Source organism: Rhinolophus sinicus, chromosome 16, assembly GCF_057876585.1.
Source record: "Rhinolophus sinicus isolate RSI-liver-muscle chromosome 16, RSI-T2T, whole genome shotgun sequence".
Taxonomy (NCBI): domain Eukaryota; kingdom Metazoa; phylum Chordata; class Mammalia; order Chiroptera; family Rhinolophidae; genus Rhinolophus; species Rhinolophus sinicus.
In genome coordinates, this window is record NC_142516.1 from 151028737 (window position 1) to 151053789 (window position 25053).

Here is a 25053-nt window from a genome sequence, read left to right on the forward strand (position 1 = left end):
CACTACAGTTTCACTGTTGCTTTTTGCAGAGTGAAAGCCCTTTTGAATTAGATAAGCTGTGATTCATATCCCTTCTCTACTGTCAGCTAGCTGTATAACCTCGAATAAGTTTTGTTTTGTTTTTTATTTGTTTGTTTTTTGGCACCTGGTATCTTTATTTCCTCATAACAAGAGGGGATAATCCTACCTACCTTGTGGGGTCTTGGTAAGGACTAAATGACATAATCATAGAATGCAGCGTCTCACATATTGAGGAAATGTCTGTTTCCTCCTCACGTATTCCTTCTTCTTGTCACATTACAATTACATATTATGTATATGTCTAGTATGTAATATATGTACAATCTTATATATAATGTGTAAAATATATATTATGTAAAACTGTACCTTATATTAGGTTCTATTTTGTCATCCTTATGATTGTTTGCTATTGTACACAATCTATAAATGGATAGTTTAGGGAGAAAATAGCCCCTGATGTTATATTTTAAGTACCACTAAAGTATTAGTGGCAAACTAATTTTTCTCATTCACAGTTAGACACCTTTTACTAATACAAATAATTTCAAATTTGTATTAAAACCATAAACTCTGTCATAATGTACTTAACTCTAAATGTGATTAATATGTCACTAAATCCAGAATGGAAAAAGCGTAAATGGTGCTACTTCGTAGTAAAATTTTTTTTGAAATTAAAGTATCAGTAATGAAAAACAGATCAGTATAAAATATGACAAAAATGGAAATTCTATTTATCTGAATTTATGACTTAATTCTAATTGCTAATACATTTAGGAAAACTATTCTTGAAATATGCTGAAAAGCTAAGCCAAGCTTCAGTAAATTGACATGAGTTTCTAAGTCCCGATTTTAAAACCATGGCTAAATCATTTGATCGTTTAAAATTTGATGTTTTGTTTATTAGGCATAATCCTCACATGTGTACTTTTTATGTCTGCCCATCTACCCACCAGTGTTAACTGCTGCTTACCTTGAGTACAGAAATACTCAAAATTATTCTCTTCTAGAAAAGAAAATCATCAAAGTTCTATTAAAATTGGACAGGTGCTTCTCAGATTTTCCTAATTAAATTATAGAAAATGTCAGATACTTGATACAGATATATGTGCTTTCAATACGCTAAATTATTATGATAGACTTTCCCTTGAAATCTTCAGAGAAACAGACTGCCAAGTTAGTATTTGTACATAATTTTAGTTTGGTACCTTTGAGACTGAACTGCTTCTCCTATGTTTTATACAGGAGGCAGGAGAGATTTCGGGCAATTTCTGTTCTTTCTTCACAGTTCCTTGAGCTGGTCCCTTTGAGAGCTAGCTTTGCCCTCTCTGATCCTGGCAGTGCTTATGGCTCACTGTTTGTGGAGCACTTCTGTGGGCTCGTAGAAGGTCTCTGTTGCTGCACCCCACTCTTTGAGTTCCTGATCCCTGTTGGCTTCTCTGATGTCTTGCCCAGTCTCAGGCATCGCACGTGACACCCACAGCCTATTTTTGCTAAGGTCTCCTCATATCTCCACCTTGCCATATTGGCAGGATGCATGACTACATCATGGTAATAACAAAACAGTCTGTCTCCTGCCTGGCCATGTCTGATCCGTGGGCAATACTTACACATCACCTGCCCAGCAAACTCGAGGAGTTCGGGCCAGTCCCACAGGCAGCAGCACTCTCCTGTAAGAAAGCAATAAGAGTTCAGTTCTCAAATATCAGATCCTAGTCTGTAGTCCACTTTAGTTTTCCCAGACATGAGCCAGACACAGCCCTCTGTGTCTCCCAGCTTCAGAAAATGCCTTGCAAAGTGCTTTTCTTTTAAAGCATATGCCTTACTGAGTTTAAGATTAGAAGGTAGTATTCCCCGCGAGGGTGTAGGTGGAGACTCACAACCTGGCAACACCTCTCAGAGAGGGATTTAACTCAGGGAAATGGGTTCTTGACTGTAATAGGAAAGGTTGGAGAAGCCAGCTTTCCAGGGTGACTAGCTTCCAGGAATGGATAACAGAAAGAGCTGCTACCTCTCCCATGATTAGGGAAGTGAGAAAGCACCTAGCTGCTGCTGACTAGCATATCAGCTGCCTCTCAGTCCCCAGAAAGCTAAGAGATTGCACACTGAAACGCTCATGTAGAAAATCTCTCTGACTCCGTGACTTTGCTTGTCGAAAGAAACTAGCCAAGCATCACCTCACTTCTAAATTCCAAACCACATGCACATGTAATCTATCTGTTTAGTAGAATCCAAACCAGACCAATAGCAGCAAAAGAATCTAGGAATAATAACAACAAAAAAGTTTTTAACTTTCTAACTTACACAGTGTATGCTAAAAGGTGGAATGGATGTTGCCTGCCATATTCTAATATGCACTACATTTCTACAAAATGTGTTTTCCAGAAACATTAGTGATATACTCTTGATCCTAAGGCCTAATACTTTTTTTGCTTTTGATAAATATTGATAACAGCATTTTAATTTTCCTTGGAATACTTGAAATAAGTCTTCATCTTTACCTCTACAAAAATTTAAATGATACTTTTATTTAGAATTCCAGGGAAAGTATATGTATGTTTTTAAATGCTTCCTGACGTAGTGAATCCTTTCGTTTTAAAGTTAATTGGCCTTTACTGAGATACAATATTCTCATTTATGTTCAGTGATGATGTAAATTATTTGAATGCTCCCCTCTTTTCCTGCACTGATTCCGTATAAATGAAGTCTGACTGCGTAGCTTGTTCCTTCATTTAAACTGCTCACATACCCAGTGATTTTCAGTTGTCTGGCATTCCTTATGACGGTCTAATAGTGCAGTGGTAAGAGCCAAACTGCCCAGGTTGTTTGGATCTATAATAAAAACTGCACTCCTCAAATGATGGTTGTACATATTAAACAAGTTAACATGTATGAAAAGCTTGAAATACTGCCTGAAGCAGTACAGGAGTCTTCATCATCACTATCTCTGCCACTTGGTTGCATTGAGGGAGGTAGCTTTAGATCAGGGGTGTCCAACTGCGGCCCGCGAGCCATCTTTTATTGGCCCGCAGCAAATTCCAAAAATATATTTAGTTTACTTAAATAAACCAGGTGAGGCAATACGTACTTCACCTCGAGTGAGTGGCCCGGCTGTTTGTGTATTTTACCGCATATGGCCCTTGGTAAAAAACATTGAAAAAAGTGTGGACACCCCTGGTTTAGATCTTGTACGGGTCTCACCACCATGTTGTGCTTCCTGGCGCTACCCTGGTCTCAGTGGATAGTGGGGTCCGTGGTGAAAAGTTGCTGATGCCCTGGAGCAATATTTGGAACTAGAAGCTCTTGAAAGATTTTAAGAGGTTTGGCATTTCTGCTACATAAGGTGGAACACTTTCTATTTTCTCGTGGTAATTGTTGGGCAGGGCTGTGCCTTCTCCTTTGGTTTTGCCACCTCTGCTGGGGAATTGGGAGTAAGAGGGAGTCAAAGGCATGTGTTAGTCAACATAGTGCTAGAATCCCCAGGTTTTTCTTTTAGAAAAATGTTCAAGAGTAGTAAATCTGATTGAATTTAAAGTATCTACTAATTTGACATCGGATTGCTTTCCCTCTGACAAAATTCAATTTTACTGTAAATATTTTTTACAGTAACATTTTTCAGTACATAGTAGTATCAAAAAAAGAATTACTAAGCAAACTGTCATATTTGATTATGCAGTTTTGAAAAATAGATAATGAAATGTACTACATGTAATATAAAATAGAAACATTCAAGTGATTAGAGGGACATCACAGACACATTTTTAGTCATAGGAGTTTAATAATACACTTCAAATTTTACTATTTATAAATGGCTGGTAGATACCGAAAAGTTGTTGGACAGTGTAGAATTCCTTTGATTATGATATATAAACAACTTAAAGTGTAGAAAATGTTTCATATTTTAATTGTCATTGCAAATATCACAGAGATGAAAGATTTTATTTTTGTGATCTTGGTATACAACAGCAAAGGTAAGCAATAATTTGAGATTTCTGAGTAATTAGGCAATACCAAATTTACTGAGTTACTTTTGTATAATTGTAATTTAAGTTAAAATTTATTGGACAATTATGAAAATTATAGTATACTATATAGCATATCTTAATTGACTACAGAAATAGCACATATGACATATACACAAGGAATCGTATACTTACACTTATTGCAAAATGAATTTATTATGTGTGCCAGCATAATTGTCTGTCTTTTCTTGACCTGATTATAGATCTTTACGTGTTTTTCTCCTTTTAGACATGAAGGAACTGACTCTGAGCCAGACCTTGGAGATGTCATTGTTGTGTTAAACAGCTTCAAAAGCAAAATACTGGAAGTGCAAGTACGTGAGGCAGAAGCTGTTTGTTGTCTTTATTCTTAATATTTAGAATTACTTTTCAAATTAATTAATTTTTATTTTACAACTAATTTTATAATTTTACTACCTGAAATGTCATATTGGAGCTCTGGCAATAAAAGGAAGATTAAGTTCATGGAGGGAAAGCAGAAAGCAGAAAAAAGAAGAAAAGGAATTTTTTTTTCTTTTAAGTTAGGATGTGTCTACTCTATCTTCTGTATCTATAGCCAGATACTGTTACAAAGTAGACTCTGGAGATGATATCAGGAACACAGGTTGAAAAGCTAGCCCTGAAAAGAAAAAGTGGTTCTTTTAAAAAAAGAGAGAAGGCGTTTTTAATGATGTCAGGTTTGGTTCTTTTGGACCAACTCACCTACTTAAAGCTAGTTAGTGGTGGGTAAAATATTTTTTTAAATTTTAAAAGCAATGAGGAGCTGACATTAATAAAATAAGAAGGAGAATAAGGAAATGCAAATCCAAAATTAAAGGGAAAATCAGAACCTTAGTGAAGTAAGCAAGCACAGAAGCAGCTCTTGCCCTGAAAAAGCTGCTGTTGCCCTGAGAACATTTGCACATGCTGGTACACTTGAGCTGTCATTTTTATTTAATTTTCAGGGTGATAGGGACCGAAAGTAAAAACTCTGGAAGACCCTCTCTACAATAGGCTGGCTCTAGCTTCAGGATAAGGATGAACCATAGTAAATTTTCCCACACAGTCTTTTAGCACAAATTTGTATCATCTAAGGAGTCCAGGGAACCCTGAGCCTTGAATTTACACTAAAATAGTTCCAAAATGATCAGTTTTTACAGGCGTCTGGCAGAAACATCCATATATCTCTGGAATAAGATTACTTATATATCAAATACACAATGTAAACCAGTAGAGACAACAATAGAAACACAAACACTCCATGTGTTAGAATTATTGACATAAACTGTGAAACAACTATGCTTACAGTGTTTAAGGAAATAAAAGAAAAGCTTGAAAACAATTCCATGGAACAGGAAACTATAAAAAGCCCATATCCTTTTTTTTTTAAAGTAGAACTTCTAAAACTGAGCAATACAGTAACCAAAATTTAGAATTCAGTGGATGACTTTAACATGCCTGAAGAGAGCATTAAGTATCCCAGATGCAAAAGAGACATTTAAAAAGAGAAAAATACAACAGAGAGCATAAAAACCATAGAGAATGGAGTGAGAAATCTGAGAAACCAGTATTGCATTTAAATCTGCCTCTATTACTCACTAGCTGTGTGACCTTGGATAGATTGCTTAACCTCTTTCTGTCTCATTTTCCTCTTCCATGAAATGTGAATAATAATAGAACCTTACTTTATGTGTCCGTTACACAAGGATAAGATAGTTTAGCTTTGCAAACTGCATTATGAGTGTTGAATAAATAAAATCAGTTTAAATGGAGTTCTAGAAGAATAAGGAAGAAAGAATGAGGTACAGGTAATATTTGAAGCCATGATAGCTGAGAATTTTCATGAATTGAGGAAAGATACTAATTTGCATATTCAAGAAGTCCAGTGGTTCTAAAGCAAGATAATTAAAAGGAAATCCACACCTAGACTCTTATTGATAAAACTGCATAAAACCAGACAGAGAGATCTTGAGAGTAACCAGAAGAAAAAAGAAAAATTACTTTCAAACAGCTATACTTTGACAGTTGAATTCTCAGCAGTAACAATGAAAGCAAGAAGATACTGGGATTATATTTAAAAGCACTGAATGGAAAAAGGAGTGCCAACCTAGAATAATTCACCCTGAAAAGATATATTTCAAGAGGAAACATAAAACAAAGCATTTTCAGACAAATTAAAAACTGAGTTTGCCACCAGTACACTCACACTAAAAGAAATTCTAAAAGTCCTTCAGGCAGGAAAAACAAAATGATCATAGATAGATCTGAGTTTGAAAAAAAATGAAGAGAAAAGAAAATGATAAATATGTGGATGAGTTTCTGAACAATAAATATATAAAACAATAGTAATGTCTTATAAGGATTTTTTAAATCTTTGAAATTAAAAAACATAATATTTAAGCTATACTAGAGTTGTATGCAATAACATATAAAGTTCTTATATTGACCAGGGTAAGCGTAATGATTACTTGTAGACTTTAGGGCAAATACGATTATTTTGATACCTTAAAATAACCACTGAAAGAGTAGAAACAAGGCACAATGTCATAGTAAGAGGAAAAATAGAATAAAACAAATCAATATAAATGGACTAAAATAAATGGAGAAGAAATAAAGCAGAACATAGAGGACATAGAAGCATGAAATATAGAATTTAACTCAATAATATTAAATATAAATGGACTAAATGTTACAAGACAAAGATTGTCATACTGCATTTTATAAAATCCCAACTATATGTTGTTTGCAGAAAGCACGCGTAATACATAAGAACACAGCTTCTGGGTGAGGATGAAAATAAAATATATTTGTGGCAAAAGTATACTAGGCCAATACTAACCTAAACAAAGCTTGTATAGTTATACTAATATCATAGATACTAGGCATTAAGATAAATAACATAACTAATAATAAAAAGGTCATTTTATATATAAGGCAGAAATAGAATTACAAAGAGAAACTGACAATTCTGTATCATATTGAGATAGTAACACATATCTCTTAGTACTTAATACAACAAGCAGACCAAAAAATCAAAAGATACAGATTTGAACATTGTGATTATGAATCTTAAACTAACAAACGTACATAGAACGTAACACCCAGTAACACCAAAATGAAGTCTTTGAAACACAGAAAACATTGATAAAAATTAGATTTCCACTTAGTTGAAAAGCAAGTTTCAACAAATTTCAGAATGAAGTCATACAGACTATGTCCTCTATTTACAATGAAGTAGAGTAGAAATTAATAGGAAATCTCCATATGGTTGGGATCTCTAAGATCCAGCAACAGTAGGCTACAAAAGCTCTTACTCATATATTGCCTGGATCCTAACTGCATCACCAAACTCACCTTGCATCCCACATCAAAACCTATTCCTGTTCACCTCTGGTCTTTATCCAGTGATCAGTTATACATGTTGCTCACACTCATCTTTGATACTGTTTCTCCTATGATCTTAACTTCCTTTCTCAGTAAGAACTTACACTGTCTCCTTGAATACATTTCCTTCTGGCCGTTCCAAAGAAGTACCATTTGGGGGTGATTCCATCTTTCAGTGATTATGATTGTTGAAAATTGGTTTAATTAAATTTTGTTTTCCTTGAGCTGAAGTTTTGCACTCTGTGTTCTGATTTCATTCTAAGTTGACCTGTTGATCCATAGTATCAAATCTTTGAGGGTCTACCATTCTACAGCCCAGCCACCTAGGTCCTTCAGTTGTTTTTGGTAACACAGTTTTACCTCCTCAACACGCATCTCTCAGAATTACACAAAAAGATAGAAAAAGGGAGGTTAAAAAAAATAAGCAGCATAGAGGATTAGCCCATGACCTTCAGTAGCCCACTAGTAGAAATTCTGGAAAGAAGAAACAAAGAAAATAGAGGAGGGAAAGCATACCACAGTTAGAGATACAAATGTTCGTGTCAAAGGATCCACAAAGTAGGATGAGTTAAAAATGGCCCAAATAAGATCCTAACTACCAAAAGTCAGGTCACTGCAACAGAATGATATTAACACTAGCATCAGACATTTCATTTTCAAAATGGATGTTACAAGTCAGCAAAACAAAGCTTTAAATGTTTTGAGGGAAATTATTTTGAACCTAGGAGTCTTTGGCCAAATTTTTAATCAAATATGAAGGCAAAATAAAGTTATTTTCTGAAATGTGAAGATTTAGAAAAATTATTTTTCACACCCCTTCTTGAAGGTATTTGTCAACACAATGACGATAAAAACCAAGAAAGAGGAAAATAGGTATTTCAAGAAATGGTGACATTAATCTGAAAATTAAAGCAAAGAAGGCTTAGAAATAAACAGGCAGTTAATTGTTAAGCTGCAAGAAAAATGTCTTCAAGAAGACAGGAATTTCAGACAATTAAGTAACATGAATTAGAAACTAGAAAATTTAGGTATGTGGTAAAGAGGATATATATCTCACCACAAGAAAAAATAAATATTAGAAAAAATACTTACCTACTGGTGGAATGTAAGAAAGCAGAATCCATTTGAACTAGCAAGAATCTCTAAATGGCACAATGTCATGTTATTGTAACTGTACAGACAAAATACAATTGTAGTAACCTTTCAGACTCTTCAATGAATAGTATTTTTATTGTCACAATAAGCACCATTCACTGATTTTCAAGTTGTAGAATAAACATAGCAAAGTGCAAAAGATAGAATTATGTTTACCAAACTAAGTGTAAATATTACCTATATTTACAATGCTAAAGTAAAGGTTTAGCTAATATAAGTTGAGTGGTGGAGGGAAAAGGTAGAGATATTCGTATCCTTATAAACAGGGTATACAAGAAGAACTGTTGAAATTGTTGGAATAGAAAATAGAGATTTTAATATTATTTAAAGTTACAAAAATACTTGGTAGAAGAACTAATGATAAAGGTATTACTAAAACTTACAGACAAAAAGAGGGAGGAAGGGGTGATGTAGATGAGCTACTCATCTGTCATCCTAAAGAATGAATAATGTCTAAACCCTATGAATCCAGATACACTAGTTGATATGTCTAAAGTTGATAAATCAGTACATACAAGAATAAGCACAAGGTAACCACCAAAAGAACTGAAAACGGGGTGGGAACCACATTGTGTCTATAATGTTGTACTAAGATATTGCCTGCCTTCATTTACTGCAACTGTCTTAGATTTGCAAGGGTCACCTTGCCCAGTACGTTTCACTTTCTAAACCTGCAGTATAATATTTAAAGATGCAAAATTCTAAAATTTTTCTTTACTATGCTATCTAGGTACAGAAAAAGCCAGACAAAATTAAAGAAGATAGCCTTAACGACAACGGTGGAAAAAAAGGACTGTGGGATTCCATTAAAAGGTAATTACTAATGAATATTCTAACACATAACTATAGACCCATCTGGAGTCTAGCACGTGGAAGCCCTGCAAATGGCAAATTTTTAAGTAAAGCATGGATCTTCTCGAAGAGGGATAAGAGATACAAAAATGTTAAGATACAAGATAGGAAACTGGAGCTATAAGACAACTGAAAATAAAGTGCTTAAACAAACCAAGGAAGAAAAAGGCTATATTCAGTTAGGAGAAACCTGAGGAAAAACTCCTTGGAGAAGTGTGTGGCTAAGATGTGTCCTAAAGGATGGACAGGATTTCAGAAGTTGTTGATGGAATGAAGGTACCTGGTTACATGAAGTCAAAAAGATTGGGTATGTTCCTTGAGGAACAGAACATAGCCCAGGTTAGCTGGGACATTGAATGTCATTAGGAATCTGTAAGTTAGATTGGAACCTGTATTAATCAGGAAAGGAATATATTGGCTCACATATCTATGGAGTGCAGGAGTAGAGCTGGCTTTGGGCCTTCAGGTCTGGAAACTCCATCTGTGCCTCCTTCATTTTCAGATAAATTTTTAGAAGGAAAAGTGTGCCATCTGCAGTAGGAAGAGATTGTCTCTTTCTAAGTAGTACCAGCAAAAGATGCAAGGCTGACTCATTGGTCCAGCTATAGCCACATATCCCAAACTGCACTGCTCACTGTGACTGACCAAGCTTGGGTCATACGCCTATCTCTAGAACCAATGCGAAGGCCTGTCCCACTTACACCTCATAGAATGAAATTGGAGGAGGAATGCCTCCCCCATGAAAATACCATGTTATTGTTATTGAAGTGTAAAGGCTGTTAGGCAGACAAAAACAAAAGCTGTCTGCTGTACAACCATATTGTACAGAACGTTGAGAGTCCATTTTAGAGCTTTGAACTTAATTTGATTGTGATGGAGAACCAATGATCATTTTGATCAGGGCTAAAAAATAGAAATTTGGGGTCAAATAGATACAACAGCCTAAGCAGATTTTGTTATACCAGTCAGAAACACTCCAATCATTTTGCATTTTGCCCAGTGTAGGCCTGTTTTTTTGATAGTTGACTCCTTGTTTGATAAGAAGAATCATGTTACTGTCCCAGCATATCATTGAACTAGTTGCTGACAGAGAAAGGCTCAGATCCACTCATTTTGAGATAATTTGAAGAATAGTCAGGGGATAATAAAACAGAATCTGAGCATTTTAAAGAGGAACTGTCCATAAGCTTTCATTAAAACCAGAAGGTAGCGATAAGAATGAATAAATATAAGCATTAAACTAAGGCACAGCCACTTGCTGTACTTTGAGAGATGGAAACTCCTCCAGATACGTAAGTATTGTGTATATTATAATGCTTTCACATTTTATCTTAGTTTTATCCTAACTTGGAGTGATTTTTTTCCTACTGAGTCAACTTGTGTTTTTCTTATTTGGGAGATTACAATAAGAAAAGATTTGATAAATGCTTCCATCATAACAATTCCTTTTGGCAAAATATATATTCCATGATGATTGTAAATTGTTGTTTTCCAAATTATAGTCATTCTAAATATCTGTGCAATATAAAAAAATGATATTTTTAATTAAATCAAAATTTTAAATAGGAAAAAGAAGAAAAAAGACATTATGAATACTCCAAATAAAAGATTCAGTCACTTTTGTATATGAGATGAGGCATATAAAAGGCTGGTTTGGGTCCAAAAAGTGATGAAAATGACAACTGGGCCCACATGAGGCTACTGTGATGTAAGTCAGTGAGTGGACATAGCTCTCTAGTGCTCCCTTGTTCCTTGGGGAGGCGTACCCCAAATACAGAATCTCTGTAGCCTGCATGGAGTAGAGACAAAACTGACCAGAGGAGCTCTACATTGTAGGCACCTTTTATAACATTTATCCTTGGGAGGTCATGTCACCAGCACTCAAGGACCAACCCTGTTACCACATAGGAAAACTCTTGCTGTGCTAGAGTTACACACTTTTACATTCTGTTTCTTCCCTCATTACCAGCCTGTTTAAAGTCACAATACATTAGATTAGATGGCCGTGGCATGCCATAACTCATTTTTCTTCTCAAAACAACATTTGTAACTCACAAAGATTCAAAGATATTACCTCATTAATCTAGAGACAATAGAATTGCAGTCTATGTTACAAATTTTCTTAAACCATAAAATTTATATTGTCAAGCTTTAATATTAATAATTCCTAATTGTTAGAAGAGCTTGTTTACAGTGTAATTTCATTTTGAAAGGCATTCCTATTTTTATTGCTTATCAAATTTAACATTTTATTTTGGTATATAAAGTTTGCAGATGTATATTTAGAAATTGTCACTGTTTTTTTATTCCTAGTTTCACAAGAAGTTTGCATAAAGAAAAAGACAAGGAAACAGACATTCTGAACATTTTTTCAGTTGCTTCTGGCCATTTATATGAACGCTTTTTAAGGTAAGAATATTTTTCATCTAATGTTTTGAAAAGTAATACATTTACATGGTTGAAAAAGGATTTTTAAAGTTCAAAAGAGTAGAAGAATATGCAATGAAAAAAAAAATCTTCCACCTCTATTTTTCTTTATACCCTGTTCCGTTTCCCATAGGAAACCAATATTATTTTCATATCCTGCCAAAAATATATATAGACAAACAAATATATATTTTTGCTTTTTTAACTTCTTTTTACCCAAATAGTTACAAAAAGTATATATACTATTCTGCACCTTGCTTTTTTTTAAACCTAAAATAATGAGGGAAGTATATTTTTTAAATACAGTGAAATTTCCTGAGTTTGATTGATTTGGAATATTGATGTTCTTTTGGGCTAGAAAATAGACATGTTTTGTAACAACATGATATGTAACAGGAAGTATATATTGTAAATTTTATTTTCCCAATGAACAAATGTCTTGTTTAATAAAAAAGGAGGAGGTGGCAATGAGAGAACGAAAGTATATTTACAAACTACAAAGGGCTATTTTTTTAACTGTTTACATAGAAGGATCACAGAGAATGCCTCAAAAATGTTTGCATATGTGTTGACATTTAAAAATGGAATTTTAGATACATCTGTATCTTCTCCAATCAGAAGTCTAGAATAGCAAATCAAGTGACCTACCTGCCCAGTGAATTTATCAATATAGACAGATCATTCAACTCTTCAAGGTTTTCACACCTGCTCTTAATGACACAGTACACAAGCCAATATTAGACTGTAGTTCAACTCATCAAGACGATTTCAGAGTAGCGTCTTTCTTTGTCAGCTGTAAAAAACAAAAAACAATCAATTTAGTCTATATCAGGTATATAGACACAGATGCTCCTTGACTTATGATGGGGTTACGTCTCAATAAACTCATCATAAGCTGAAAATACTGTAAGTCAAAAATGCATTTAAAACACCTAACTTACTGAATATCATAGCTTAGCCCAGCCTGTGTTAAATGTACTGAGAGCACTGACATTATCCTATAGTTGGGCCAAATCATGTTGCACCATTGTGCGGCATCCCAACAAAGTATGAAACCCACATATCACTAGCCGGAGAGAAGATCAAAATTCGAACTATGGTTTCTACTGAATACATATTGCTTTCACACCATTGTAAAGTCAGAAATTCATACGTCAAACCATCATATGTTGAGGACTGTCTGTAAATATATATTCTTAAACATTACATACTTGGTGAGCAACCATAATATTTGAAGGTCCTTTAATGTATTTCTCCATAATTCATAGTGAAAAACTTCTAATTAATACCTATAAATTTAAAAGCTTTATGAAAAGTAGGATGAACTCCTATGAATGTTAACTTTCTGGATTAATATTCTTTTATACAGAATCATGATGCTCTCTGTTTTACGTAACACCAAAACACCAGTGAAATTCTGGTTCCTAAAAAATTATCTCTCGCCAACATTTAAAGTAAGTACATTAATCTTTTTATTATAGAATTGTTAATGTTTGAATAGTAAGTTCTTTATATCATTGTCAGTTCATATAGCTTTTTTCAGAATGAGTCTTGAAATGTGTATTCAAATTACTATTTTTAATCTGTTTTAAAACTATAATCAGTTTTACTAATTTTAATCTGTTTTGGTATTCAGTATTTTTTATCTAGCTTAAGTAAAATTATATGCAGTTTTTATTTAAAGAAGTGTTTAAAAGGACCGCAGGAGATGGTTTATTTTTAAGTAAACGCAAAATTAAAAGGATTAGTAGTTTTTCATGGTGATTAATAATTAAATATAAATTTGACAATGAAAAATATGTAGATTATCCAAAGAATTAGATTATTTTTACAAGGGTAGGCAGGAACGATAGTATCAAGAAACTACAAATACTGTACCATAGAAAATAGTCTGATAAGGAACAAGAACAATAAGCGTGTATCTCTGTGCAGGGCAGTGACTACTGTGGTGGTGTGAGCACTGTAGTGAGAAGGCTGAGACGTATTTAGCTTTCAGATGGCCAGTAGCTGTTACTCTTTACTCACTCCCACTCTTCTGCTGCGAAGTATGCCCGTTTCTTCCAATTCTCACTACAAATTAATCAGATTCCATGAAAACTAGGATTTCATTTAACAGCAATTCAAAGGAATCCTCTTTTTCTAGACCTAAGCCAGTGGTAAAATCAGAAATAAAAAAAAGCCAGCCATTCTTTTATTCCTTAATATTGTCAGGCACATTCCTACCTACTTACATTATTCAGTTGTGTTTCATAAAGTCCTATTGCCAGAAAACCAAGACTTAGAAATTACATAACTGGCCATACAGATAGGGGATATTCAAGACCACACTTATGTCCAGTAATTCACTAGATGAACTCACAGAATTCAGAAAAGCACTTATACTCACAGTCACAGTTTATTACAGCAAAAGGATACAAATTAAAATCAGCAAAGCAAAGCAATGCATACAGCAGCGTCTGAGAGACCAGACTCAGAGCTTCCACTTTTCCTCTCCCAGTGGAGTCGTGTGAAGAGAGCTATTTCTCAGCAAAGATGTATGACAATACACATGGAGTATTGTCGATAGGGAAGGTCACTGAGACTTTGGTGTCCAGTGTTCTTATTGGGGTTGGCCATGTAGTCCTACCCAACAGCCACCAGGGCCGACCTTAGTCTCAGCCCCTCTAGAGGTTGAGCCCAAGTCCCCACTATAAATCACACTGTTTACATAGACTGACATGGCCCAAGGCCCCCAGGTAAATAAAGATATTCTTTTTAGACAGAACATTCCAAAGGTAGAAGTTACCTCCCAAGAGCCAGCGGCACAGGACCCAACCTGTCTTTAAGCAAGATCTGTCCTTTAGACCCAAGAGCAAACAGCTAATTAGGAACACAGCGTTTGGACCCAGAAGTCCCAGTGCTTGGCCCTTGTGGTAGCTCTTCTGCCTGCCTGCCATGGCCAAGAGCACTGCCTCCTGTGCTCGTTTGGCCGGAGACAGAAAACTGAAGAAGAACCCATAAATGTAAACAAGAAGTCAGACTGGCTTGGTAATAAATATTTAATGTTATTCTACTAAACAGTCCCTGCAAAGGGGGGTCGAACACAATGTAAACTGAGGTAATAAAATCTAAAGAGTCTCTTAGCAGGAAATATCATTCACTAGAAATACAGTGCTACATCTGGATAAAAGTTTTGCTTCATTCATTCTGTGGCCAGAAGTAATACCATATCTGAAGTAATATTTTCCCTCTTTTTGTAATTTTGTTCCTTTCCCTCAACATTTTTTATCTTTTACAAGTTCTCAGGGAAATATCATGTGTATACAAATCATGTGTGCTTCTTTGGTGAATTTTTACAAACTCAAAACACCTGTGTCTGTATTTGTGTATTCAGCAGCCAGATCCAGAAACAGAAATTACTGATGCCTCGATCCTTTCCGTCCAATTTTTAAAACGTACCTCCTCTCTTCCTTTAAATCTTTGCTAATTATATCTACTTAGGGAGTAATTCTTTCCTGACCACACTATGTAAAACTACAATCCCTTCTGATCTGTCACTCTATTTCCCTTTCCCTTGTATTTTTCTCCATCATACTATCTTCTGTAGGTAAATTACTAATTTTGTTTATTTTCTTCCTACCACCTCTAAAATGTAAGCTCCTGAGGGCCATGATTTGTATCTGTTTTGTTTATTATTGTATCCCTATTGGCTAGAATAGTGCCTGACACGTAGTGCGTGTTCATTGAATATTTTTTAATATATATTTGGTGAATAAAAAAAAGTTTTTTCTAATTTTGAAATTAAAGCAGTGATTCCCAGAAACTGGTCTAACCATAAATTCAACATTTCAATTCACAGATAAAACTGGTGCTTACAGCAAGGAACATAATTTAAATCTACACTTTTCTTACAGAAGGAGGGAGAAAATTAAACTAAGTGTAACCAGCAACTAGCTACAGATGAGAATTGAGATAAATGCAAATTCTATATTTGCTAACCAGCTTTCCCCCCCGACACACACTCCTTTATCCTACTCCCTCTCAATTTGGGGGCTCTTAAGCCAAACTTAACCAACAGTGTATTTCATTAACTGCTGTGGTTTAAATAGAATAAGATATTTTAACCTTATAAGACATTAAATTAAATATGAAATATTCAGACCACTATAACTACCTTGTATTTTTAATCCTTTAGTTAAATAGTCATAAATCTCAAACATGAAACTCATGTAGAGAATCTATCAATTTACAGCTCATTTTGTGTTTTTTGTACGTCATCATTTATCTCTCTGACAAACCAACCCATTGATATAAACTGTTTGATGTACAGGTGTTCCAAGATGCAGAGGCGTTTCCTTCTGTAGTCGGGTGTTCTCAAGTCAAATGTTAGTAGTGAAAACAGGGGAACATTTATCTTAGTTAATGAGCTTGCTAGTTAATATAGTATACCTATTTATTATGTCATTTAATTATATAATTTTTGTATACTTGTATTTTTATATGCACCAGCTTTTTCGTAAATAGGTACAGGTTGTAGAAATAGTATTTAGACATTTACCAATTAGTTTGTAATAGTATGTAGTAAACTCTACCTTTTAAAATGGTAATATTTTCTCTAAAACAAAAACTACTTTCTCTCCTTAGACACATTCATAGATTTGTGTGTATGTGTATTTTTTCAGGAGGTAATTCCCCACATGGCTAAGGAATATGGATTCCAATATGAACTAGTCCAATACAGGTGGCCCCGCTGGCTTCATCAACAGACTGAAAAACAAAGGATTATTTGGGGTTACAAAATTCTTTTCCTTGATGTCCTTTTTCCTCTAGCAGTGGACAAAATCATTTTTGTTGATGCTGATCAGGTAATAAGAGTAACTGTTGTTTTTAGTAGTACTTAAACTTTGTTTACATTTCTCTCTGAGTATAGGGACTCAATGTATGTTGCTTATGTTGCTGCTGTTTATTATCATCTTTGATGCCATGTTACATGGACATATGGCGTGATTGTGACATATAAGCAACGTAGCTTTTTAAAAGACGTTTAGAATTCCAAAGATACTATAAGAAATACCATTTTTTATTTAGGACATGGCAGTTTTCTCTCTGAAGTGGTCGTTTTTTTAAGTTTTGGTAATTAAAAATAAAATAAAGACTTACATTAGTCATAATAAAATTAGTCATGTGAGTTCCTATGAATATTAGCTGATATTTATTTAAAATGAGCTATTTCTTTTTGCTGGAAAAGTTAGCAATTACATACAACTCTCTTCTCATTCTCCCACCTTCGACAGCATTCTTTGGCGTTTAGCCAAGAACTGAATCCTCATCATTCTACCACTGAAGGGGGAAAATGTCCCAGATTTGGCCCCAAAAGCCATTACATTTCTCAGCTTTCAAAATATGTACTATATCTAAAATCTGTTATGACTTTTCCCCTTCCCTCTTTGTATGCATTTGTAATCATTAATGGCAAAAAATATTTTAAAAATACACAGAATTTCTAAGAACAATAATGTAAATATTACAGTTATATAAATTAAATGCACAAATTAGTATTTATATTTAGGACAAAAAGTATATTTTCAAATCCTGTATTAAATTTTACTCATAAACTTTTTGTGTATTGTTTTTCCAAATTGATGAATATGAATCATTACAATTAAAAAGTAAGAAAACAGGCAAATGTAGGTGATGAAGTAAGCATTTCCAAACATACTGTTTAATATAAATTTTATTTTTTTTATCTTCCCCCAACATATATAGTACGTAATATTTTCCCAGCAGACTAGATATATTAAAAAATGAAACATACTTACATTATTTTGTTAAAGACATTGAGGATAACCAGGAGATTTTTCTTTATGATTAAAACTAATACTCACCAAAATACAATAATGGAGATCTGTCATAAAAATGATTTTAAATCATTAATCCATACCTTGAGAAACTTAGAGCTGTGCACTTGTGTAATATTTAATTCCTTCCCAAAACGCATTTTGCTTAAAATAAATGATTCTTATTAATGTGTAAGACCTCTCTCATATAGACTAGGTATATAAATTTTAAGTTTCTTTCAATCTGTAAGGACAAGAGAAAAAATAGAAACTTAGTAAACTCATGTTATATGGAAGAACTATGAGGAGAATGCTGTGCTCTATATTTCTACAGGAAGGTAACAATGATTTGAGATTTACATACAAGGGGTTTATATTGTTTTACAGTCTTCATCAGAGAAACTATTTTAATTACTTAGGTTGTGAGACATGACCTGAAAGAACTTCGAGATTTCGACCTGGGTGGAGCTCCTTATGGGTATACTCCGTTCTGTGATAGCCGCCCTGAAATGGATGGCTACCGCTTCTGGAAAACAGGATATTGGGCATCACATCTTTTAAAAAGGAAATACCATATCAGGTAAGAAAATTCATACTCTTACCTTTTAATAAATCAGTAACTTATTGAATCACAATACTCAGTTCTCTTAGAAATTATACAATAATGGCAACCAATTACATATGCTGTTACACTCTTATAAGATTTTACATGTATTAACTCATAAAGTCTCTGTAATAACTTTTTGAGATGATGTTATTATCCCAGTTTACAGTTGTGGAAACTGAGGCATACAGTTTCCACAAACATGACCAGGCTTACGCTGTTAGTACATAGCTGAGCCAGGAGTTAAACCCAAGTGATACGGCTCAAGTAATATGTTCAAGTAAAAACTACAGAAGGTTTAAATTTGGTTTGTCAAATAACAAAATGAAGATACTGTCTTCAAAGCTGTTATTGTTTTGTAGGGCTATTTAGTTTCATGAGATGTTGGAAAAACTGAAGGTGACCCTAAGAGGATATGGATCCTAACAGTAAATTATCAAACTTCAGACTCCATGGAAACAGTTTTAAACATTGGGAGTAAATTTATGAAAGGATTCATTATTAAATCCAGGGATATCTAAAGTTCATACCATTACCGTAGGCAATCGCTGGGAGAAGAAAAACTATATAAATGCCATAGGCTATGAAGGAGTGTTCATTTTTTGCAGTGCCTTATACGTAGTGGATCTCAGGAAGTTCAGGAGAATTGCAGCAGGTGACAGGCTCCGGGGCCAGTACCAAACTCTGAGTCAAGATCCAAACAGTCTTTCAAACCTAGATCAGGTAAGTCCAGTAGTCAGGGAAAAATTGTCAGTATATAGATATAGACTGCTCCAACTCCCTGCTTGTAAATTTCAAAATTTCATGTTTTCAGCCTCTTGTCTTTACAGAATTTTTTATTGGATATCTCGACTTACATACAATTTTTTCATTCTCAGCTCAACATTTTTCTAAACTAACAGCATTTATCTTCACTTTTCTGTCCTAAACCTGTTCTTCCCACTATATACCCTGTGTCTCTTACTTACCCTTCTTCTTCTTGCTCACTTCCATCATCATTTAGACATGTCTCTGTGATCTGTAAAACCAACTCCCCTTCCTCCTGTGCCCTATCTGGCTACTGTGTTACATTTGGTTTTACCTAACAGATACTTTTTTCCTTCATCCCCCACTAATTAAAACTACAATGAGTAATTCTACACACCCATTAAATTAAAGGGGTGACAAGGACGTCCAGTGGCTAGAACTCGCATACATTGCTGATGAGAATACAAAATGGTAGGGCCATTTTAGAAAACAGTTTTGCGATTTCTTATAAATTTACATTTGCACCGGCCATATGACCTGTCTTTCCACTTCGAGGTATTTACCCAAGAGAAATGAAAACATTATGTCTATTCAAAGACTTGTGCATGAATAGACACGTGTATAATTGTCATACAGCATTAAGATCCCCTTAAGATTCATGTGAGCACAATTTTGCCAAGTGAGACAAGGGTAAGACAATTGAAAGGATATTCAAGGGATGAACTGTAATGATTAACCATGGAAATTAAGCTATGTATGGAAGGGAGTGAAGACATCAAGGGCTGAGGGACAATGAAATAGAGGTAGGATCAGTTGATTGGACTCCCAGTGGGGGGTCAAAGGTTATTAATATCTATGTACTTGATGGAGTGAGTTGAAAATTAAGAGGTTGTCAGAGAGTGGGAGCATGAAATTGAAATTACAGAGGACCTGGCTAGGACATGACCATGAGAGAAAGTGGCTGAGATAAGAAGACAAACCAGGTTATTTAAGTAATGGAGTCCAAGGAAAAGGATTTTGGAAGTAACAGGGAAGCTTTCTTTTTTTTTAATTAATAGACTCTTTTTTTTAATTAAAATTTATTGGGGTGACAATGGTTAGTAAAATTACATAGGTTTCAAGTGTACAATTCTGTGATACATCATCTATATATCACATGTGTGTTCACCATGTTAGTTCTCCTTCTATAACCATATATTTGACCATCTTTACCCTCTTCTATGGTAAGGTCTCTTACCATAGCCCTTACGCTCTGGTAACCACTAAACTGTTGTCTGAGTCTATGAGTTTTTGTTTCTTTCTTTATTTGTCTTCTTTCTTTGTTGCTTTCAGTATTATATCCCACATATGAGTGAAATCATATGGTTCTTGACTTTTTCTGACTTATTTCACTTAGCATAATCTCAAGATCCATCCATGTTGTCTCAAATGGCAGTATTTTATCTTTTCTTATGGCAGAATAGTATCCCATTGTGTATATATACCACACCTTCTTTATCCAATCTTCTATCAAAGGACACTTCGGTTGTTTCCATGTCTTGGCCACCGTAAGTAAAGTTGCAATGAACATCAGAGCACATACATATTTACAGATAAATGTTTTCAGATTTTTTTGGGTATATACCCAGGAGAGGGATTGCTGGGTCATATGGTAATTTTATTCTTAATTTTTTGAGGAGCCTCCATACTGCCTTCCGTAGTAAATAGACTATTTTTAGAGCATTGTTAGATTTACAGAAAAAAAATTGTGTGGAAAGTGCAAATAATTCCCATATTTCTGGGCTATATTCTATTCCATTTTCTATTCCTTTGCCTATACCACATTTTCTTAATTACTATAGAGGGTGCCAATAAAATGTATACACATTTTAAGAAAGGAAAACTGTATTGTAATACTCAATATATACCGATCGCAAGAGATGAATACAAGCCACGTTTGACTTCTGCAATTACAAGAGGTGCTTAAAGTAGTTACCATCAGCATCCAGACACTTCTGATTGCTGTAAACTACTGCTTGAGCTACGTTCCCCAAAGTGTCCACTTGTATGCATTTTTTGGCACCCCTGGTATAGATTTTTATAGTAAGACTACAAGTTCAATAGCATAAGTCCTCTGACTTTTTTGTTGTCCTTCAATATAGTGTTGGCTCTTCTGGATTTTTTTGCCTTTTCATATAAACTTCAGAATCAGTTGGTCAATATCCACAGAATAATTTGCTGGGACTTTGATTGGGGTTGCATTGAATCTCTAGATCAAGTTGGGAGGAATTGACATCTTAGCAATATTGACCTTTCCTATTCATGAACATGGATTTTCACTCCATTTATTGAGATCTTCCTAGATCTCTTTCATCAGAATTTTGTAGTTTTCCTCATGTAGAGGAACATATTTTATTAGATTTTTACCTAGATTTATTTTGGGGGCCGTGGGGGAGTTTGTACTAATGTAATGATGTTGTGTTTTTAATTTCAAATTCCTATTGCTCATTGCTGGTATATAGCAATTGACTTATATATATTAACCTTGTATCCTAAAACCTTGCTATAATTGCTTATTAGTTCTTTTTTTTTAATTGATTTTTGGGAATTTCTGTATAAATAATTCGTCATCTGTGAACAAAGACAATTTTATTGCCTCCTTTCCAATTTGTCCACCTTTTATTTCCTTCTCCTATTGCATTAGCTAGGACTTCCAGTATTGATATTTAATAGGAGTGTTGAGAGGAGAACCCTAGAATTATGAATCTTGGTGCTTAGATAGGAAAGTGTACACAAGTACCCCTTGTGCCTCTGGGAGAGAGGAGGTGTGCCCTTTGCTCTGGAATGTAAACCTCATTCTCTGGGGAGAGAAAGGGAAGGGCTCTACATCCCCTGGCATATAAACAAGTATCTCTGGGAAAGGTGTCTCTAAATCTCTGCAGATGTTTCTATCTTTAATTTACTGGGCTTGATTGCTATTTAAACATCCTTTAACCTAGATGCCAGCAATCTTTGCTTAGAAAGCCCTGAGCATGCAGAAATGTGAAAATGTTCATGGAGCGTTGTTTTCCAACAGGGAAATGAAAGATCACCTCAGAATCTGCAGAATGTGGTGGTAACTTACATAAACTGTAATAATAAGCACAGTGGGAGTGGTTAATCCTGGTGTTTCAGGGCAGATAGAGGTAGTCCGTTTGGGGGAATGTGAATGGTGGGTTTCTGGGCCTCCTTCTTCATCGCTGATGCCAGGGGTCGAGTCCAGGGCAGGTGTGGGCAGAGCTCCAGTGCATGGGTTCATTCATGACATGAGACAATTGGGTCAAATGAAGTATTTAAAGCTTAAAAATAGAGATCTTGGGTTGACATATTTTTTTTTTTTTAGGATCTGTTTATAATCTTGAATGACATCTTCAACTTCTTTTGCTCTGATTCTAATTTCTATCCCCCTTTGTTTAAATAATTTTTTTCTGAAGGATCTTCCCAATAATATGATTCACCAAGTTGCCATTAAGTCCCTTCCTCAAGATTGGCTGTGGTGTGAGACCTGGTGTGATGATGAATCCAAACAGAGAGCCAAAACAATCGACCTCGTGAGTGTCGTGTTATTTTTCTTTTGTGTGTAAGCAGATATTAAAATGTTCAAATAGAAATATTTTCTGTTTTACAAATAGAATGGCACACATATGGCACACTGCTGCCTCAGGGGGCCCCCAAGACCACCTCCAAGTTTGAAGATTCACTAAGAGGACTCATAGGACTAAGAATATAGTCATGCTCGTGGCTATAATTTATTCCAGTGAAAGAGTACAAAGCACAGTCAGCGAAGAGAAAAGGCACATGGGGTGAAGTCCAGAGAAAACCAGGTGTGGGCTTCCAAGGTCCCTCTCCTTGTGAAGTTACATGGGACGAGCTTAAGTCCTTCAGCTGTGAAAATTTCCACAACACATGTGAAATGTTGTCTACCAGAAAAGCTAATTAGAAATCCAATGCCCAGGATTCTTACTGGGGCTGGTCATACAAGCATCCCCTCTGCCTGGCACACCCCAAAATTCCTAACATTCAGAAGGAAAGCAGGTATTCAGCATGTACCATATTGTTTGCACAGTTTAGGCACAGTGAGCCATTCTTACCAGGAAATGGTGGGAGCACTCCTGAAATCTAAGTTCCCAGATGCCAGCCAAGGGCCAACCTTGCAAGCTGGCCTTTCTAAGAATAGCAATCTCAGTTTGCTATGTTAACTCTTTTTTGCATAAGTGCTTTTGAAAGAAAGGCTGTGAGCTGGCTGAAGTGTTCATGAATTAGATATCATCTTAAAATATCATCAGTTTAATTTTCTTGCCAATATTTTTCCCAAACAAAGATAACCAAAATAATTCTGCCTACTTAAATTATTCTATACATGTCTATTTTTCTTATTATTGAGAGGTTTTTTTCTTACATTTTCATTTTAAGCAATTTAGCTATGCTATACAGTTTAATTCTCCTAGACATGAAATATTTCAAAATAATTTATTTATTGTCTAACGGTCTAGAACTTACATTCCAATACTATATTGTCTTTAACCGTTACAAGGTATTATTCTTTTTCTTACCATATTGTTTTTATGTGCTAATTTGAGTATTAAATAATTGTTTACAAGATCTTCACTGAAGAATGTCAAAATACTAGAATTCATACAGTTTTGAACAAAATAAGACAGGACAATAAAATACAGGGACATTTTACCAGATATGTGTAGAAATGCACAGAAAAAAATGTATGTAGCATGCCAACATGTTAGAATGCAATTGTAGATGATAGTATGTAGCAGAAACAAGTGAGATGGTATTAAGAAGAAAGCAAGGGAATTTTCTAAACAGAAGTCAGGAGCATTACTGAACATAACAAGATTTTGTTTAAGGTTGTGTTGTGACATATAAGGTTGTGACACACGTTGGTGACGTAAGATCTTCTTGGGATCTTTGGGAATACTTAGGTTAACTTGAGCTACTGTAACAAACCCGGAAATTTCAGTGGTTTCACACTCACCCAAGTACAGATCTCAGTGGGTGTCTTATCAGTGAGTAGCTTCCCTGTATATCATGACCTAGGGCCCAGTCTCCATCCAACTTGTAGAGATAACATCTGCCTTTTTTATTTGAAAATGTAAATGAATGGAATTGTTTGGAATAATTGTATCCATCTATCCATCTGTCCATCGTTATCCATCTGTCCAGTAAGGCAGTCATTTGCCATGTGTAGCCATTGAGCACTTAAAATGTTGCTAGTCTGAACTAAAATGTGCTGTAAGGTGTAAAGTACACACCAGACTTGGAAGACTCAGTACAATAAAAGGAATGACAAGATATCTCATTACTAATTTTTATATTGATTACATATTGACTGATAACATTCTGGATATATTGGGTTAAGTAAAATACAGCGTTAAAATTTATTTCACCTTTTACTTTTACATTTTTATATGTGGCTACTAGACAATTTTAAATTACATATGTGGTGCCCATCATATTTCTGTTGGATGGTATGGTATGCAGTGAAGGGGAAAAGTGCATGGAGCATGCATTCTGACTCCTACAGGCCTTGGCCCCTTCCTTAGTGAGAACTGGTCGTATTTCCACCTCTAGATGTAAGAGGAGCTGAGAAATGTTATTCCTGGATGGGCAGCTACTTCCTAGCAATAGGTCTACATAGAAAAAGGGCAGGTGGTATAAATTTTGATGGACTGCCTACCATCTCTTCCACAGAAACACTTAAAATAAAAATGTGAATATACTATTTTGGGCCAGTTTCTTGGGGGAAAAGTTAGTTAAGGGAATGCAGAAAAATCCCAAGAAGATGGCCTAAGGGAAAGGAAAAAGCATGAATGATGGCATTGAAGGTGAGACTCTATTTCAGTCAGGATTTCTCAATTTGGGCATAATTGACGTTTTGGACCACATAACTGTGTTGAGCAGTTGTCCTGCTCATTGTAGGATGTTTGGCGGCATCCCTGGCCTGTGCCCACTAGATGGCAGTAGCACCCCACCATCTCCCAGTCAGGACAACACCCCCCCCCCAAAAAAAAAAAAA

General features: G+C 35.0%; 1 protein-coding gene across 1 annotated transcript in view; it reads left to right on the forward strand.

The window, feature by feature from the left end:
• The window catches only part of UGGT2 (UDP-glucose glycoprotein glucosyltransferase 2), a 146511-nt gene that overhangs the window by 114682 nt on the left and 6776 nt on the right, over positions 1 to 25053 (forward strand). Inside the window, exons 30-37 of the mRNA XM_019737191.3 lie at positions 4270 to 4354; positions 9289 to 9371; positions 11724 to 11819; positions 13207 to 13291; positions 16499 to 16681; positions 18073 to 18233; positions 18866 to 18980; positions 22457 to 22573. Coding sequence (XP_019592750.3) covers positions 4270 to 4354; positions 9289 to 9371; positions 11724 to 11819; positions 13207 to 13291; positions 16499 to 16681; positions 18073 to 18233; positions 18866 to 18980; positions 22457 to 22573 — 925 coding nt within the window. The remainder of the gene's footprint in view (positions 1 to 4269; positions 4355 to 9288; positions 9372 to 11723; positions 11820 to 13206; positions 13292 to 16498; positions 16682 to 18072; positions 18234 to 18865; positions 18981 to 22456; positions 22574 to 25053) is intronic.